Source organism: Sinohyriopsis cumingii, unplaced genomic scaffold (assembly GCF_028554795.1).
Source record: "Sinohyriopsis cumingii isolate HCF-2022 unplaced genomic scaffold, ASM2855479v2 utg000695l, whole genome shotgun sequence".
Classification (NCBI taxonomy): Eukaryota; Metazoa; Mollusca; class Bivalvia; order Unionida; family Unionidae; genus Sinohyriopsis; species Sinohyriopsis cumingii.
This window is the reverse complement of record NW_028315924.1, coordinates 2,626,892-2,644,832: the sequence shown is the minus strand read 5'-3', so window position 1 is coordinate 2,644,832 and position 17,941 is coordinate 2,626,892. Positions and strand designations below refer to the sequence as shown.

Genomic DNA, 17,941 nt, shown 5'->3' with positions numbered 1-17,941 from the left:
ATAAATCAATCATTTAATGACTCTATCAAACAGTACATAAATTAATAGATTGATGCATTATCTTTCCTTATGTGCATTTATCACTTTGAAATGTAATTTGCTATAACTCCTGATCTTAAAATATCGAACAGAAAGAAAGTGGAACCAACAATTTAACTAAAATCCAACAAATAATTTCACTAAGTTACAAATTTAAATTTAAGATGCACAGTATTGTTAATTAACTCCCTAATAACTATAAGTGTCAGATCATCCATTTGCTGTTCATTTCTTTTACATTTCCTTACTGTCATTAGTTGATTCCTCACTAGAATTAGGCTACACAGAACATCATTCCAAAATGGCTTCTTATTTGGTTGATGATATATTTCCATCTTTTATTTAGTCTAATAAATGCCAAAAGTTATTTACATCTCTGTGCTTAAATTTCGTTTTTGGATTACCAATTATAAAAAAAATCAATATTTTTGTGCCTATTGTTTGGTAAAACACTGTTTTCTCCCTAGTAAAGGGAAGCACAGCAGAGGGGTTGCAAGACTAATTCTGCTTTGGAGTTGATCATACCTTCTGCCAGTACCTGAATTTGATTATGCAAAGTGTAAAGTGTCCAACCAAGTGATACACTTTCCAGCAGTATAGTGAGAGGGGCAGCTGCCAGATTAGCAAGCACCTCCCAAGACCCACCATTATGATGCAAATGACAAAAGTGCCAGATGCCACCGCTTTACCATCTACAATGCTGAGAGACCAACATAATGTGTTGCAGAAGGCGCATCATTATTTAATTTCCTTCTTAAGATGAGCTTCAATATTGCTGATCTTCTTCAGCCATTTGTTATGGGGTGGGGGTGGGGTCCTCCTCAGGGGTTACAACTGTAAGAGTCAGACACATTATAGATTTATGTCAGGTAGACATGTATAAGTGTCAAATGGAAAATGGAGTCAAACCCTTGTAAAGTATATCTATATTGTGTGTCCACAGGATTTTAGATTCTAAGGGTCATTTGTAAATAACATATTTAGATAGTCAAACATTGTCCATGACTGCACAGTAGATTGTACTTTAATGTAAACATGTTGACATGGCCTTCTGACCTTAGCAGTTCTGCTTTCTTGGCTTGCTTGTAAGTTATAAACAGGTTGTTTACTGATGATCAAATTCAATGTTAAGTTGTTTTTTAAAAAAAATTAGAATGATTCTTGAAGCAACTTGTTTAAAATTGTTAAAATGGCAAATGACTGACATCCTGGCAATCCTATTGTGTGTTAGATTTTTATAGATAAGGCTGTTATAAACCAGCCCCATTTGAATCAGACATTGTATGAAAACTCTTACAATGACTAATCAGAGTGGTTCATTCATCAGTCAACATGCTGTCCACAAGATTTCCCTGTAGCATATTACTGCACTATAATGCCAACACTTGCCATATTTCAAGGACAGAAAACATAAACTTCCAAGGAAATCATTAATTAGATATCTCCTCAGTCACTACAAACTTTGTTAGAAGTGTGAACAGTATTGTAATTTGTACTGTACTGTACCATTGTCTATCACATAACATTTTCCAAATTAGAATTGTTGAGAGTTAAAAGTTATGAATATAAATTATAACAATTATTCATTGTGTTTTCATATGACATTCATTAATTAAATGTGGTAATACAGTAAAATATCAAATTATTTTATGTTTCTATTTTCTCATGCATAGAACTTGTTTACTTAGAGCTGACAGGTCTGCAGTACTTTAAAAGCAATAACATGTTACTCATTGGGAAACACTTCCAACACATAACATTTATAAAAAATGATTTTTTTCTTTTCTAAGAGCGGTATATAAAGCTAGATTCTACTTGGATAATTGTTCTGATTTTCATAAAAGAGTACAAAAAACTGATGACCTTAACATAGAGTGAGAGGCAATAATAGCAACTGATGAATACTGTGTTTTGATCCTGCTAACTTAATTTCAAAATTGCAGAGCCTCCTTGGGAGAAAAGTGCAACCTCTTGACTGAATTTCCTTGTCTTAGCGCAAACCCCAACACAAATTCTCCTAGTCCCCTATATCTCTGTCCATGGGGATACTGGCATCATAAATGGAGTTACCCTGTGTAGTCAACATGGATTCATAGGTCTATCCTTACTGTCTTGATATAGCACCCTAAACCTGGAGATATAACCATCAACATCTCCATCCAAGGAATCTGCTATGACTCTGAGATGAAGTTGTTGGACTCAAGATCACAAGGTTGTGAGTTTGATACCCTTTAGAAATTCTGCAATTCACTCTTACTTCCTTTGTATGATCGTGTTAATAATGTGATAACACAAATGGGTCAGAAGAAATCATCCTACAATATCCATTCATTATTTAGAAATGATATTGCCAGAAATTGTATTTTCTAATCTAAGGAAAGTCTCCAAAACCTGCTTCCAGGTATGGTTGGTGTGAATTATTATTCTAAGGTATATGCATACCTCACCTGAATAATTATTAATAACTTTGTATCAATTTAAATGGACAAATTATCTGCATATCTGCATGCCTAATTCATTTCTCTTAGTTGGTAAATATTTACATGTGTTTCTCACTACTCAACTGCTTCAACGACTTAAGAAACTGAAAACCATTTTTTTGGATCCCATTATACTATTCCACAGAACAGTCTAGTCTGAATTCTGCTTTGATAATTGAAGCTACCTAACTGGGATTAATCAAGCCAGAACCACTGCAAGGTCTGGCCCTGACTAGTTTAAATAGATTTTGGAGCTGGTCTTTATAATTTCCAAAAATAAGTTTCAAAGTTCATGCATGTTGTTCCTAGAATGTTTCTTGGTAGGTGTCAGACCATCCGAGCTTTCTGCTGGCCTAGTTTTATGCTTTGCAAATGACCTTTCTGTCTCAAGTTTCCTAATAAAATAGAATGCATCTTTAGATTCTACTTGCCTCAATATTGTTGGACATTTTCATTCCTGTAATAGCTGATCATTGAATCAATGTTATAACCCCTGTAATATAAACTTCTATCAAAATCCCTTGAATGTTTCTGTAATGCAACTGTAGATTTCAATCATAAAGATGCTTGTAACAAAAATATTAATCTCAAAAAGGAAAAATTCTACTGAGATCATTGATAAAAGTTTGCCAATTTAATTAACCTTGCTTTCTGAAACTTAAAAATACAGCAAATTCGTGCATTTGGTAAAACAGATTGCAGGAACAACAGGTAATCTGTGCGAACTTACCCTAACTGGGTTTTAAATAATGTGTGACTCAATCAGTTTTGTTTTCTGGCAGCATCTCTGTTTTTATACATTACATTTTTGGCAAAAAAGTGAGTGGCTTTTATTTCACATTTTTATGACTTATATGTACTGTAGTAGGTGAAAGACAAATTCGTACATCACATTCTAATAATTTACATATATGTCACTTACAACTGATCCACAAGTAGAGAAAAATAAAATAAAAAGCTAACAAAGTATACTAACCCGTCTCTATCTGAACATACACACCCTCTATGGCAGAACTATTTCCTTTTTTATTTTCAGCATAGACTCTAAATATGTACTGGCCATCTTGTATTTTGAGAATCTTAAAGTAGTAAGATCCATTTGTGAATGGGTCATCCAAGTCAGTTTCATTAATCTTAAATATAGTGGACCAGGATGCTTCAGGCATTCTGAATGGCCGATATTCAACAATAAATGTTTGTTCATAGCCTCCATTGAACCCTTTTTCTATCCCAAACACTAGAAGGCCATCTTTAATGTGTATGAAGACAAATTTCCTTGGCATAGAAGGTGAAGCTGCAAAATATTAACGAGGAATAAAATTATAATGAATGTAACAATGCTTCATTACTATAATACATGGTTTGTAAAATTGAATAACCTAAGATTTATACAGTATAAGGCAATGAATGTTCATGCAATAATAATAATAATAATACAATAATGTTCATGGTTCACTTAACTGTGAGTACATTGTTTATTCACAACATTATGACTAAGATAAAAACCTGCAGAGGAGCTGCTGTTGTGGCATTATGTTATCAGTTTTGCACATCAAATTAACACATCAGTGGCAATGAAAACAAATCGTATTGATGGCTTTTGTTGTGCTAGGTCATTAGTTTGCACATGAGCTTCTATCTTCAAAAGTACATGTGAAACTACATGTATCTAGGATAGGTTTTTTTGATCATTTGTGAAAGAAAAATAAATGACAATACAAACTGTCAAGTATAAATTAAAGTAAAGTTGTGAAATCATAATAATAATTCACACACACACACAAAAACACACACACACAAACACACGTTCTTGTACTTGGTGGATATTGAGGACTCGGGTATCGAACCACGTACCGAGGACATTTGTTTTGAAGATCTTAGAATGAAAAGAAATACAGCTTGAGGCAGTAAATTAATAGCAAATGGTGATGTATCAAGGAGGAAACTGTATCACAATTTTAAGAAATATGAAATTTAGCAATGCATGTGAGGACACACATGTTTACACAAATATTCTGTATAATCTATGCAAACTAAGGATACACATAACTACTGACCACAACAAGGAAACTGTAGACAATGTGATGTCATGGCCAGCTGTGACTCCTATTATCTTGCAAAATGAAAATGAAAAGAAACACTATTAAGTTGTTTAGACTAAGAGGGATGGTGCACTCAGACGTAATTGTGGTTCGCTTATTTTTTTCATCTCAGAAATATTTTTATCCATTTCCAGAATAAAAGGCCAATCACATTATGATTATCCTGTGTCTAACTAAGGCAGGCTGGTGATTTCATAATGTTCATAGATGTGTTTAGACGGAAGCACAGTACTGGGATTGTTAATATGCCCATGTATCAAAACATGTATTGTTATATTGTAACTGTGCATAAAGTTATAATATCAATAACAATTTATATATGACATGAACCTATTGCACTAAATCATAAACCATCATATAATTCATGAAATCTAAAACTGATTTTCCTTGTTGGTATTATGACTGAATTTGATTTAATTATTTCACAATAGTTAATATGCATGTAGACTTTATTATTGACTTTGACCTAAGAATTTAACGAACGCTTTTACACTGATCGTCTGTCTGTACTATTATTTAGCGACAGAAAACAATGATTTTCAAAACTCACAAATACCATCGACTATGGTGTATCATAGTCGAAGAAATCTTCAAACATATATAATATATATCATTACAAAGGATACACATAACTGTTGATAAACATAGAGACTGCAACCAAAATGGACAAAGAAGACACTTTTACAAAGACTGAAAATATGTCAACACAAACTAAATTAAGGATGCACACAATTACTGAGAAGACATGAAGAATGAGGACATTCATAAATCATGGACAAATATAACATATTTACAGATCTAGTCTAAACGATTAGTACGGACATAGGACTCACACTACTAACAAAATCAACGAAGACTGTGGACATTTAAGTACATCATGATCAACGAGGACATAATTATACATCTTGTCTGAACAATCAATATAAATCAAGGACGCACACTATTGACAAAATCATGGAGACCGTGGACATTGGTAAGTCATGGACAACGAGAACATAGTCACATTTCTAGTCTGAACTATCAATACAAACTAAGGACGCACAATATTGTTAGTGTTAGGACTGGTCGGCCTGGTGTCCGGATAATGTGACTGGGTGGGACATCATGCTACATGTCTGCAGCATTATGCCCCAGTGCGAGAAATCACTATAAACTGCCGCACTGCAAACATAATAGTGATATGACTGAAAAATTGTTAGAGCTACGTTAAAAATCCAAATCACACACACACTTAATAATCAATACAAATTAAGGACGCATACTACTGACAAAATCAGGAAAACTGTGGACATTGAAGGTCATGGAACTAGTCTGAACTGTTGATAGAAAGAAGCGATGCTCACTATTGAAAAAATCACAGTCAGTGGACACTGGTACCCTCATGAAGAACGAAGACTCATAACACATGTAGTCCGAACAATCAATACAAATCAAGGATGCATACTACCAACAAAATCATGGGGACCATGGACATTGGTACATCATGGACAACAAGAACATATTCACATTTCTATTCTGAAATATCAATACAAACTAAGGACGCACACTATTGTCAAAAACTCGGAGACTATGGATCCTGGTACATTATGACCAACTAGGACATGTTTGCACATCTGGTCCAGTCTTAACAATCAGTATGATCGCTGTGGTGGCCAAATGGTTAGAGCATCCGCCTCGAATGCGGGAGGTCGTGGGTTCCAACCCCAACCGAGTCATAACAAAGACTTATAAAGATGGCACTAACAGCTGCCTCGCCAGGCGCTCAGCATTAGGAGGTTAGTGTTAGGACTGGTCGGCCTGGTATCAGAATAATATGACTGGGTGGGATATAATGCAACATGTCTGCGCCATGATGCCACAGTGCTAGAAATCACTATAAACAACCACACTGCAAACATCGTAGTGATATGAATTAATTTTGTTTTAAAGCTACGTTGAAAATCCAAATCACACACACACACACACACACACTTAACAATCAATACAAATTAAGGACGCATACTACTGACAAAATCACTGAGACCATTGACATTGACATTGGTTACGTCATGACCAACGAAGACTCACTTACACATCTAGTCTGAACTATCAATCGAAACTAATGACGCTCACTATTGACGATATCACAGAGACCGTGGACATTGGTATGACAGTATTGACAATATCACTATCTCCATACACAAAGAAAGGAAAAAACACAGACCAGACTATACACACAAATGTACAACATAAAGAGACAAACCAAATGACCAAGGCAAACGTCACAACATAAATAAAATTTTAAATATACAGAAACAGGGCAAGGAAACTAATCCACCAGGGTATAATACCTGAGGGAAGGGGAGCTCGAGTTGATAAATTTCAAAATTATATTAATACACTAATATAATAGATAACAGAATAAAAAGTACCACAATATCGGACAAATTTTTTTTTCTTCTGAAAATTTAGTACCATATTTACAAATTATTACAACACAAAACACAATAAAGGGAAGACTGGGAAAAACAAATAAAACAAGAGCAAACTATGTTTTGGAAGACACAAGGGGACATCGCCTATTCCTTACAAGCTATATGCTGGGACGTAGCGAGGGGATGCCTACATAAAGAAAATATGAAATGACCTTTGAATTTATTAATGAAACTCATACACAAGTTTTAGAATGTTGACCTTTTGGATAAATCTTATACAGACGGCGAATCTAATATGTTTCCTTGCATGAGCTTCTATCTTCAAAATTACATGTGAAACTACGTGTATCTATCATGGCTTTTTGTGATCACTTATGAAGAAACAAAATGACAATGCAAACTAGTACAGTATACATTAAAGTAAAGATGTGAAATCGTAATAATTCACACAAACACACATGCAGGTAAATTCCAAATTAACGATATCAGTTAGCTGAAATGAAAACTCTGATAAATTATGGAAAGTGTCATTAAAGTGAAATAGATGGATCAATACAATTATGTATATCCAACTTATGTTTTTTAATGCCTTTAGATACTTGTCGTTTCGCTTGTCCAATATATTGTATGCCATATGTCTTACATGTGATCAAATAAATACCATTTCATGTTGCAGAATTAGTACCTTTATGCATGATACGTTTCTTTAACATTCCTGATACTAAAATATGTATTTTCATAAATGAAATAATAGTGCTAACATCTGGATCTATTACATTTAGTTGATGAACCCTTCGTAAACGATGTCCTTATTTGCTTAGAACTTAGAACTTAGGAAATCTTTTGAGATACTTATCCAGTTCTATGTGGGCCTACTTATGTGAGGTGATTTAATACGTACGTAACATGAAAATTGCAATAAATCCCAATATTTATTGATAGTCGCACCTATTTTAGGTAAAAGTGTATTATGTTTAATAACGAAAGGAATTATAACCTCATCTTTACTTCAAATTTTGCATTGTAGTGAGTCAATCTGTGTAAGAGAAGATACATTTTTTGACAAGGAGCATTAATAATGTCAGCTGGATAATTGATGTTTAAGATGATTTAAAGACTTATCATCTGAAACAATTCTTCTATATAGTTTTGCTTGACTATAAGTTATTCCATCTTTGCACGATTTTGGATGACCTGAAAAACATTTAACAAATTGATGAACATTCGTGTTTTAACATGTACCGTAGTAGTGATATCATTACTTTCTGTAGTGTTTTAACATGTACCATAGTAGTGATATCATTACTTTCTGTAGTGTTTTAACATGTACCGTAGCAGTGATATCATTACTTTCTGTAGTGTTTTAACATGTACCGTAGCAGTGATATCATTACTTTCTGTAGTGTTTTAACATGTACCGTAGTAGTGATATCATTACTTTCAGTCGTGTTTTAACATGTACCGTAGTAGTGATATCATTACTTTCTGTAGTGTTTTAACATGTACCGTAGTAGTGATATCAATACTTTCTGTAGTGTTTTAACATGTACCGTAGTAGTGATATCAATACTTTCTGTAGTGTTTTAACATGTACCGTAGTAGTGATATCATTACTTTCAGTCGTGTTTTAAAATGTACCATAGTAGTTTTATTACTTTCAGTTTTGTTTTTGACACATTGAGTACCACTTTAATTGTTGGGTACAATGTATTTATCCGTTATATAAACTGCGTAATTGTACTGATTAGTTTGTAATATTTGCATTTAATATATGTACACTAAGCAAGAAAAGTGATACATTCCATCTACATTGCTCTTATCGAGATAGGTTTACAATCCTTCTATCTGTTATAGGTACATTGCAAAATTTCACTTAGGTACTTGTCTAAGTTCAGCATACAAGGGTCGAATCAAGAGGAGCAAATGATCAATAAATTGCGTCTTTGTATGAATAGTCAAAGACACACTTCAGGAGTGTTTGTAATAATCTGAGATCATTTTCAGCATCTGAAACACTGTGAAGCGAAACATTGGCAGATACATGCAATTTTTATAGTAAATAATTAAATTTCCGTGCTGAACAATGAACGAATCTCTCGATGAATTTGATAAGAACAAGTTCAGACAAGTTTCATATGAAGAGTTAGAAATATCTTCGTAACAAACTAACCAAACTAAACGCGTAGGTAAAGCTTGGGTTAATGGTCAAGAAAAAATTGCAACACACGAGTGCACATGGCCTGTTCCTTACCAGCTATATATGCTGGCATGTAGCGAGGGGATGCCAACACAAAGAAAATATGAAATAACCTTTGAACGTATTAATGAAACTCATACACAAAGTTTAGAATTAAGACCTTTTGAATTTTTTTTATCCAGACGGTGAATCTAAAATGGTTCCTTTAACAGACGGTCCCTTCCAATTTAACAATATCATTTGGCTGAAATGAAAACTATGAAAGTGTCATTGAAGTGAAAAAGATCGATCAGTACAATTATGTATATCCAACTGATGTTTGTTAATGCTTTTCGACACTTGTTGTTTCGTTTGTCCAATATATTGCATGCCACACGTCTTACATGTGATCAAATAAATAACATTTCGTGTTGCAGAATTAGTACCTTAATGCTTAGAACTAACTAGGAAATCTTTTGAGATACCTATCCTGTTCTAAGTGTGGGCCTGCTTATGTGTTTTGTTTGAAAGTTATCATTGAAAATCAAACTATTTAAATAATTGACATGACTACATAATGATCGTAAATGCAAATTTTCTAAAAAACAATTATTCGATCTTTTGCCAGTCAAAAAGTGTTACAATGGAGAAATATGTGCAACCAGACTGAGTCTGTTACCTGGAACCGTTTTAAGTTTAGACTGATGCAATATCTTATGAGCTATTCCAATCGATGCTACCAGGTGCATAGAAACACCGATATGCCGGAACGCAATGAAAACACTGAAACGCAATATCGTATATATCATAGCTGGAAATTGTTAAATTTGCCATATTTTTGAAAGAAAATAACATTTACTATTAATAGTGTCTAATACAATTGTTACATAAGTTTAATGCTTAATCTATTACTAATAAATACATATTAGTAATGATTTATTAATAATGCCGGATTGTATTAACTTTGTGAAAATCAACAATTTAAATAGCCGTACAGTGTAAGTATAATTATCAATAATTATGCGCGGACAATTCTTTTAATGATCTAAATACAAAGATACATGAAAAAATCGCAAGTCAAATCATTTCCGTATTTATTTTGGAATTTATATCACAACAAATTTTGTTTGGCCAATGATTCAGAGCAGTTATATTCTCCATATCAATTGTTCAATAATAAAAAAAGAAAAAGAAGAAGAAGAAGAAGAAGAAGAAAAAGAAGATGAAGAAGAAAAGTACATTCAGTTTTCCTTTTATGACAGCTTTATATTATTGTTTTATGCACAAATTAATAAAATAATTATTCAAACCTCAGAGATATAAGAGAAAAAGAGAAACAAAGAAGCACACACTATTTAGAGCCGCGAAGCAGCAGAGAGGGTGAACAGACCATTTTACAGAGCAGTCCATTTTTAAAAATAAAGCTTCCAACGAAAATGAAAATACAAGTGTCAATAACGCTAAACCGTGACCTTTACAGAGAGGGTGAACAGACCAAACTTTCAGACCGAAATACCAAGACTTCTAACCGGGTTATTGTGCATGTGTGTGTGTGTGTGTGTGTGTGTGTGTGAAATATATTTAACTGGGTTGTCACTGTGTGTGTGTAAAAACATGTAGCGGTCAGATGGCTTAATTAAATCATTATTATATCAATAACAACGTTAAACATGGAATATCGCACAACTAACTAACTCGACAGCAACTAGATGCAATTAAAAAGGTATATCCCCGTCCATGATTCTGTCAAGCGAAAATTACAAGAGCGTCAGGAACCTCAGGTGGAATTTACAGAAGGTGCAGAACAGTTATTTAAACCGGTTATGAAGCAACCGTGGGTCTCCTTCCCATGTTAGAACAAACCACAGCAGCGACTGGAAAAATAGCAGAAACAACTGAAAAAATAAAAAGGATTCTAAGAGAACTTCCATGTGAAATAGCTGCGGGCCGCTCAACCACAAACACAAGAAATACTTGATAATACTGAACAGCTTTGGTCTGAAGTAGCTGATGTAAGCGATCTTACACCAGCATTAGAACCAGAACCAGAATCAGCAAGAGAGAGAACTGAGAACTGAAGTGAATGATATATTTACCGTAAAGAGTATTGCCTTAAAAAAAATTGACAGTCTGAGAGAATTACCTGTGTTTGCTGCGTAAAGTTTTGATTGAAGAAAAACAAAATTCAAGCCTGAGTATGCTGATAATACTATTGATCATGAAAAATGGTATAAATGGATAGATCACATACACCACGGAGTTGATCAGGCTCGAAATAATGATACAAAATATATTGCACTTATCAATGGAATAGATAACTATCTTGCAGTTACAACAACCACAGCCAGTATTACAACAACCAGGCAAAAAATCCAGAAAAGGTCTCGCCACTGGCAGTGTAAGAACAAAAAAAAAATCTGATTGGCGGAAGACAAGCCGGCAATAATTCCCCAGAAATCATTAATGAAGCAGCTGTTATTTGTCAGAGATTATTTACAGGCGGTTTCACGGACATTAATGTGTTTCGGTCCCTTATTGATGAAATTGTTTATGGTTATTACCCCAGTGATTGAGGGTATGCAATTAGATCAGTGACAAGAAAATAAGATAAGATAAATAATGCTCAACATGGACCTGTAATTGCGTCGAAATATACCGATGATGTTGAACGTTTACTCAGTAATTGTTTTACATTCCATCAGGTGCTGCTCACTTTGCTCAGGAGAAAAATTATGGAGACCGACAAGATCGGAATTTCTTGTCGATGTGCAGCTAAGCTGCTGAGAATACGGACATAGAGGATTGTGGAATACCAAATACGATTATAAGGATGTTATCTCCGTTTATATCGGTGCATGTTATCCTGGAACTTTTGTTGGAATGGGAGAGTATTCTGAATATTTTAAGAGATTGTGACAATTAAATCATGAAGTGACCAGAGTTGCGATAAATCGACATTTACCAGATTTTGATTTATCTAGATTTGCATGCATTGAATCGTCTTCGTTCACGGAAAATCTTCATCCGATTGTATATCTTTAGTTTGGTCATCATTTTTCAGAAAAATGCTGGGCTCCAGTAGTGCTGTTAAGAGATATGCTTAATGCTGAAATTTTAAAATCATTGAAGTTCAGTGATGCAATAATATTGTATCGTCCACAGAAACAAGTCTGGTTACCAAAACCCCCTGACAATGTCAAGGCTGAGAAAACTATTCTTGATATAATCTTATAGCGTAATCTCGATGAAATTGAATATGAAAATAAAATTGCAAATGATCTCGGCAGAAGTTAATCGGTAAATTTACTCAGAGTAGTTCATGTGATCCAAAAGGACACCGCACAAGATTAATCATCGACAATGCTGAACTCAATTTTATAATTGCTGATACGACAAAGAAATACACATATAATAAGTCGGAATAATGCTTACTTATCAGATAAACTAAAATTAGGTACAACTGTTAGCTATAATGATGGTGACTCACCACAATTTATTAATTTAATATCTTCTATGTTAGCGTATGTTTCGATAAATGTATTGTCGATGATAAACAGATTTCCAGATACCGTGGTTAGAGTTGCCACAGACTCATTTTTTGTGAATAACAATCATGCGGATTTGTTAAAGATTGGTACCAATGCATCATGGGGCGCAATGAGAATAAAGCGAGTGTATCGGAATTGCATAAATCCTTTTATTTATTAAATACATGTACATGGGTTTCATTTATTTGTGTACAACGATACCCGAGGGTGATTTATGTATATTCTACAAAGATTTCGAAATAGTAGGTTCGGTTCATCTTATGCCGCACGTGCGAAGTGCTTTCGATCTGAAGAACTGAATACTTCCAGCGCATAGACGATGTATTCCGGCATCGTCTATGTATAAATGCCTCACCGTGAGACTAAATCTTTACGGAAGGTCTTGTCAGTGAGTGGTCTACTTTAAGGACTTGCAGATCTTCAGCTGTAGAAGTAAGTGAGTTATTCATTTCTTGTGTATAAGTTATAACTACTGTACTACCACGTTTATTTTTTTTTTATATTTTCTATGTAGCTTCGGCTTACGTAGTATCATGCAAATATTTTCTATTCTTGTTTGTGACTTATTTTAGAGTTCAGGAAAGGTTTTGACATGGTAGTCATCATGAAGTCACTTTGAACAAATTAAAAATTTACAAATATGATGATATATATAAACTATACTATTTATTTCATATTTAGAATATATGTTGATATTCTGTCTCAACCTGGAACAATTAAATATGGAGTTGAATCTGATTAAAATCAAATCTCCGCTATCCTACATGAAGATCTGACAGTTACCATTTGGTGGCTCTGTTCTGCTGACCTTGGAATCAGCCAATGGAAATGTAGCTTTCAGAAATCTGCAAGTGAATCCAACCATTTGGCATATATTAATGGTCTTCACCTGTACTGCTCAGTCTCCAATGGCAAAAATATAAGACTTCATCTGATTGGCTGATAAATTTGACACTTATGGTAATAACACAAGAAACCGGGCAAAATCAGTCAGTGGTCCTCGAAAGATTTTTCATGTCTTCCAGGGATCTTACTGCAGTGGGGGCAATGACAAAAGAGCGGTTCTTCAATGCACTTCTCGCACACTCGATGAGCCATGCAAAAATTAGGAATGTGAATGCTGGTCTCTTGCATGAGTGTTTATCCATCTCTCGAATGTAGTAATTCTTTTGACACTTTCCATTTATCACGACAGTCTGAAGTCACCCATTTGATTCGCGTTAGCAGGCTAGCAGAATTGACACCTTCCAATGTCATCAACAAGATTCAACACGTTCAGCAGTCCAACGACAAGTTTCACATCAACCATGGAAAAGTGACACTGTACATGGCCCACGTTTCTCTTCCCAAAGGGACCAGACAAGTGTTATTGGTGAGCAACCTTTTCAGCATCATCCAAATTAACAACACTCAAGACAAGCTGTATTCAGCCCGTGCCATCATGGTGGGATGAACGTATGCCGACAAGAACGACATGGCATAATGGAAAAGAAACTGGCAAACTATTCAAAAATTGAACAGTGCCAAACAATGAAGATAAGCAGAACTCCTGTTACAGCAAGCTGGCCTATCCAAAAACACACCCTGTGGCATTCCTGAAATGCAAAAATTGCAAGATGTCTTGGCTCCATGTTACACGTTGAAAGTGCACCCTCAAGAAGTGTGTGGAACTCTTTTGTTTCGAGGCAGAGATTTCAAAGACAGAAAATACTTTCACAAAGATGAACATTTCGATGCTATTACCAGTATCACTGCATTCCTCCGATACGATCATTATTGTGAGAAATGTGACTATGGGTATAACAGTCGAGAGCGACACAAGCAATGTGGAGCAACATTTCCAGGATGTTTGGCCTCTAAACCCTGTCTTGATGAAGAACAAGAACAGGTGCACTGCCTGGCTTGCCAGCTCACTTTGTCTGACCTGTTACCAACAACTTCTGAAGACACAAGGTTCACAGCAGAAAAGTGCTTGCCAACTGGTGAGATTGTGCTCTACTTGTGGACAAGTCATATGTGCCAATAATACCAAGCTGCATGTTTGTCCAGGAAAGAAACAGTGTCACATTTGTCAACAAATTGTGGACTTGGAAGTTGAACACAAAAACGGGAATTTTAAACCTTAATGGGCAAGATCAATTGCTACATAACACTTGTGTGCATCAATTTTAGGTCATAATGCATTATCTTCTGTAGCTGTTACAAGGGGAATGTATTGTCCTGTATACCTCTCTGTATGCCAAACTATACATCATGTTATGAAGGGATTTTATTGTCCTGTATATCTCTCTATATGCCTATTTATACCTCATGTTACTAGGGGAATTTATTGTTCTGTATACCTCTCTATATGCCAATTATACATCATGTTATGATGGGATTGTATTGTCCTCTCTCCATGCCAATTTATACATCATGTTATGAGGGGATTGTATTGTCCTCTCTCTCTGCCAATCTATACATCATGTTATGAGGGGATTGTATTGTCCTCTCTGTATGCCAAACTATACATCATGTTATCAGGGGACTGTATTGTCCTGTATACCTCTCTATATGCCAATCTATACATCATGTTATGATGGGATTGTATTGTCCTCTCTATGTGCCAATCTATACATCATGTTACGAGGGGTTGTATTGTCCTCTCTATTTGCCAATCTATACATCATGTTACTAGGGGTTTGTATTGTCCTCTCTATTTGCCAATCTATACATCATGTTACGAGGGGTTGTATTGTCCTGTATACCTCTCTATGTGCCAGTCTATACATCATGTTACGATGGGATTGTATTGTCCTGTTTACCTCTCTATATGCCAATAGATACATCATCAAAGAGCTATGGTTCTACATGAATTGGGGTATCATGCACATGCATATTTCCATTAACAGGTGACTGGGAGCATTCATTACAAGGGCGAGAAAGAGACAAAGAGTTTCGGAGAGAAAGGCAAACGTGAATGACTCTAGCTAGAAAAATGCAGCAGTGATGCTGTTTCTACTGGAATTAAAGCTTGAATAAGCTTTGTTTCCACTAGTTGGCTTCAGGTTAGCTGCAGATACTGTATATCTATTTATATCGACCTACAAATGATTGCATATCACCATCTGTGTTTTTGTTAAAATGTAAATTCATGTAACCATAAATTATATCCATGATAATTCATTGTTTTAATAATAATTAGAGGCGAGTGAGTGACTAATGAGCAAAATGAAGAATTGTTTTTTTTAATGTTAAACGTGGTTGTAAAAAGATGATTTTATTTGCTCATGGTTGTCTTTTTTAACTTGCTTGATTTCAGCTGCTTGGTTTCAATGTTCTAAGGCAGCATATCCAGAAAGATTCCTTTTCTTTCATGGTTTTGGATCTCATATTTGGGTTGTGAGCAACTGCAGTAATTGTTACGTCACTGTAAGTGTGGCCATGGGGAAATAGAAGTGTTCTGCAACTGGACTTCTGTCAATCTTCTTTCATTTTAAATATATTATATAAAGCAAATAGGTATTTTTAGCTACATTTAATAATGGTGACTTGATAATTTGCTGAGTTACTGATAAGATCAAATTCACGATGCTGTGCAGAACGAACTTTATTATCTCATAATGAACACAGGTTCTGTAAAGGTCAGAAACACATTCATTCTATTTCTTTTCTTGAAAGTATTGTTTACAACATAATTGTCTCCACTCTTTTCAAGTTTTAAACCACGCAGTGATGTTACAGACTGACTAGCATTTGTACAGGTAAAACATGATCTTGTACAGACTTTTCCAACCTTGCCAGTACTAGGTACCGATAGATGCGGAAACACCGGATCATATCTTGTAACATTTCCCTGAGATGGTCATTAAAAGTTGCTATTGATTGAATTAAGTTGGTCTACATGCTACTTTTGACCAAAATGTATACCCGATATAACGAGGTTATCGACTTAACAGGGTTTGAGATAAGCAGGGGAAAATTAGCGTAACAAAGAATGATTTTTCCATGGCCAGAGAAAATGCTAGACATACATGGGTTCTTGAGATAACAGAGGTCAAGATAAGTGGGTCTGACTGTAACTGATATCAAAAGGAAACATCAAACATAGGGAAGTTCATATACAACAGCACATACTGGGGGGCAGAGGAGGTTAATTTTGTGTGACAATGTGTGGGGTAGGAGGATTTTTAAATATGGGGTTAAACAACAACAACACAAGTGCCATCTATCATTGAAAAGATGTCTATAATTTTATTCCTTTGATTTCAAGTCCTTTTACTATCCATATTTCTTTTATTTAGTATAGGTTCCCAGATGACTAAATGAATTTGATCAATAAATTAAGTATTAAAATTTTTCAGAATGATGTGTCTTGTGAGTTTTTATATACAAAGTGATTTAAAAAATGTTTTAATTATTTTATTTTGGATGTGGTCAAAGCTTTGCGACATCATAAATGATGGAGTTATTGACAAAATGTGATGGGGGAGGGGTAAAAATATCTGCGAAAATTGTGTTATGTCATATATTGATGACCACATCAACATACACATACTACTGTATCTTTTTTTAACTATTCATCCATATTCTTTTATTTGCATCAACATTATTTGCATTCCAGATTCATTGTCCATCATACCAAAACCTTCAAATAGTCAACATCGTAGAGGGAACAATAGATCTAAAACAACTTATAAATCTGCTGATGCTGAAGAGGAAAATTTGAAACTGAAGAACAAAAAATTGAGTTGGAGACCACTGGAGAATGAGGTTGTAATTTGGAAATAATAAAAAAATTACAAAAAACTGTAGGAGAATGAAATGTTTCTAAAATTGCAGGCCTTAAAAATGACATTTTCTTAAGTTAAAAAAGGAAATTCTCCTTCAACGAGCATCCCAAATATGTTTCATACAACAATAATCAAGTCTTCCATGACATTATGTAAGTGCAGAAGAATTTTTAATTTGGACACAAAATTGTTAGTTATAAAACCAGAATAAGAATATCTTTTTCAAAAGTAAAATTTTAAAGTTTTGAAACTATTTCACTTTTGTCAATATTAAAGAAATTACAAAATATTTTGAATGACTGAATTTGTTTGAATGTGCAGGAATGTAAGGTTTATGTGTATTTTGTGGTCATTACTCCATGTATTTAGGACCATATCGCCTTTAATCTGCATATCAGAAACTATACACT

General features: G+C 34.5%; 1 protein-coding gene across 3 annotated transcripts in view; it reads right to left on the bottom strand.

Moving 5' to 3' along the window:
• The window catches only part of LOC149773294 (uncharacterized), a 116,532-nt gene that overhangs the window by 41,138 nt on the left and 57,453 nt on the right, over positions 1-17,941 (bottom strand). For 2 of the 3 annotated variants that reach the window (XM_089946509.1, XM_089946508.1), the window contains exon 7: positions 3,496-3,813. The exons of the other annotated variant lie outside the window; for it this stretch is intronic. In XM_089946509.1, coding sequence (XP_089802635.1) covers positions 3,496-3,813 — 318 coding nt within the window. The remainder of the gene's footprint in view (positions 1-3,495; positions 3,814-17,941) is intronic. 3 annotated transcript variants of the gene reach the window in all.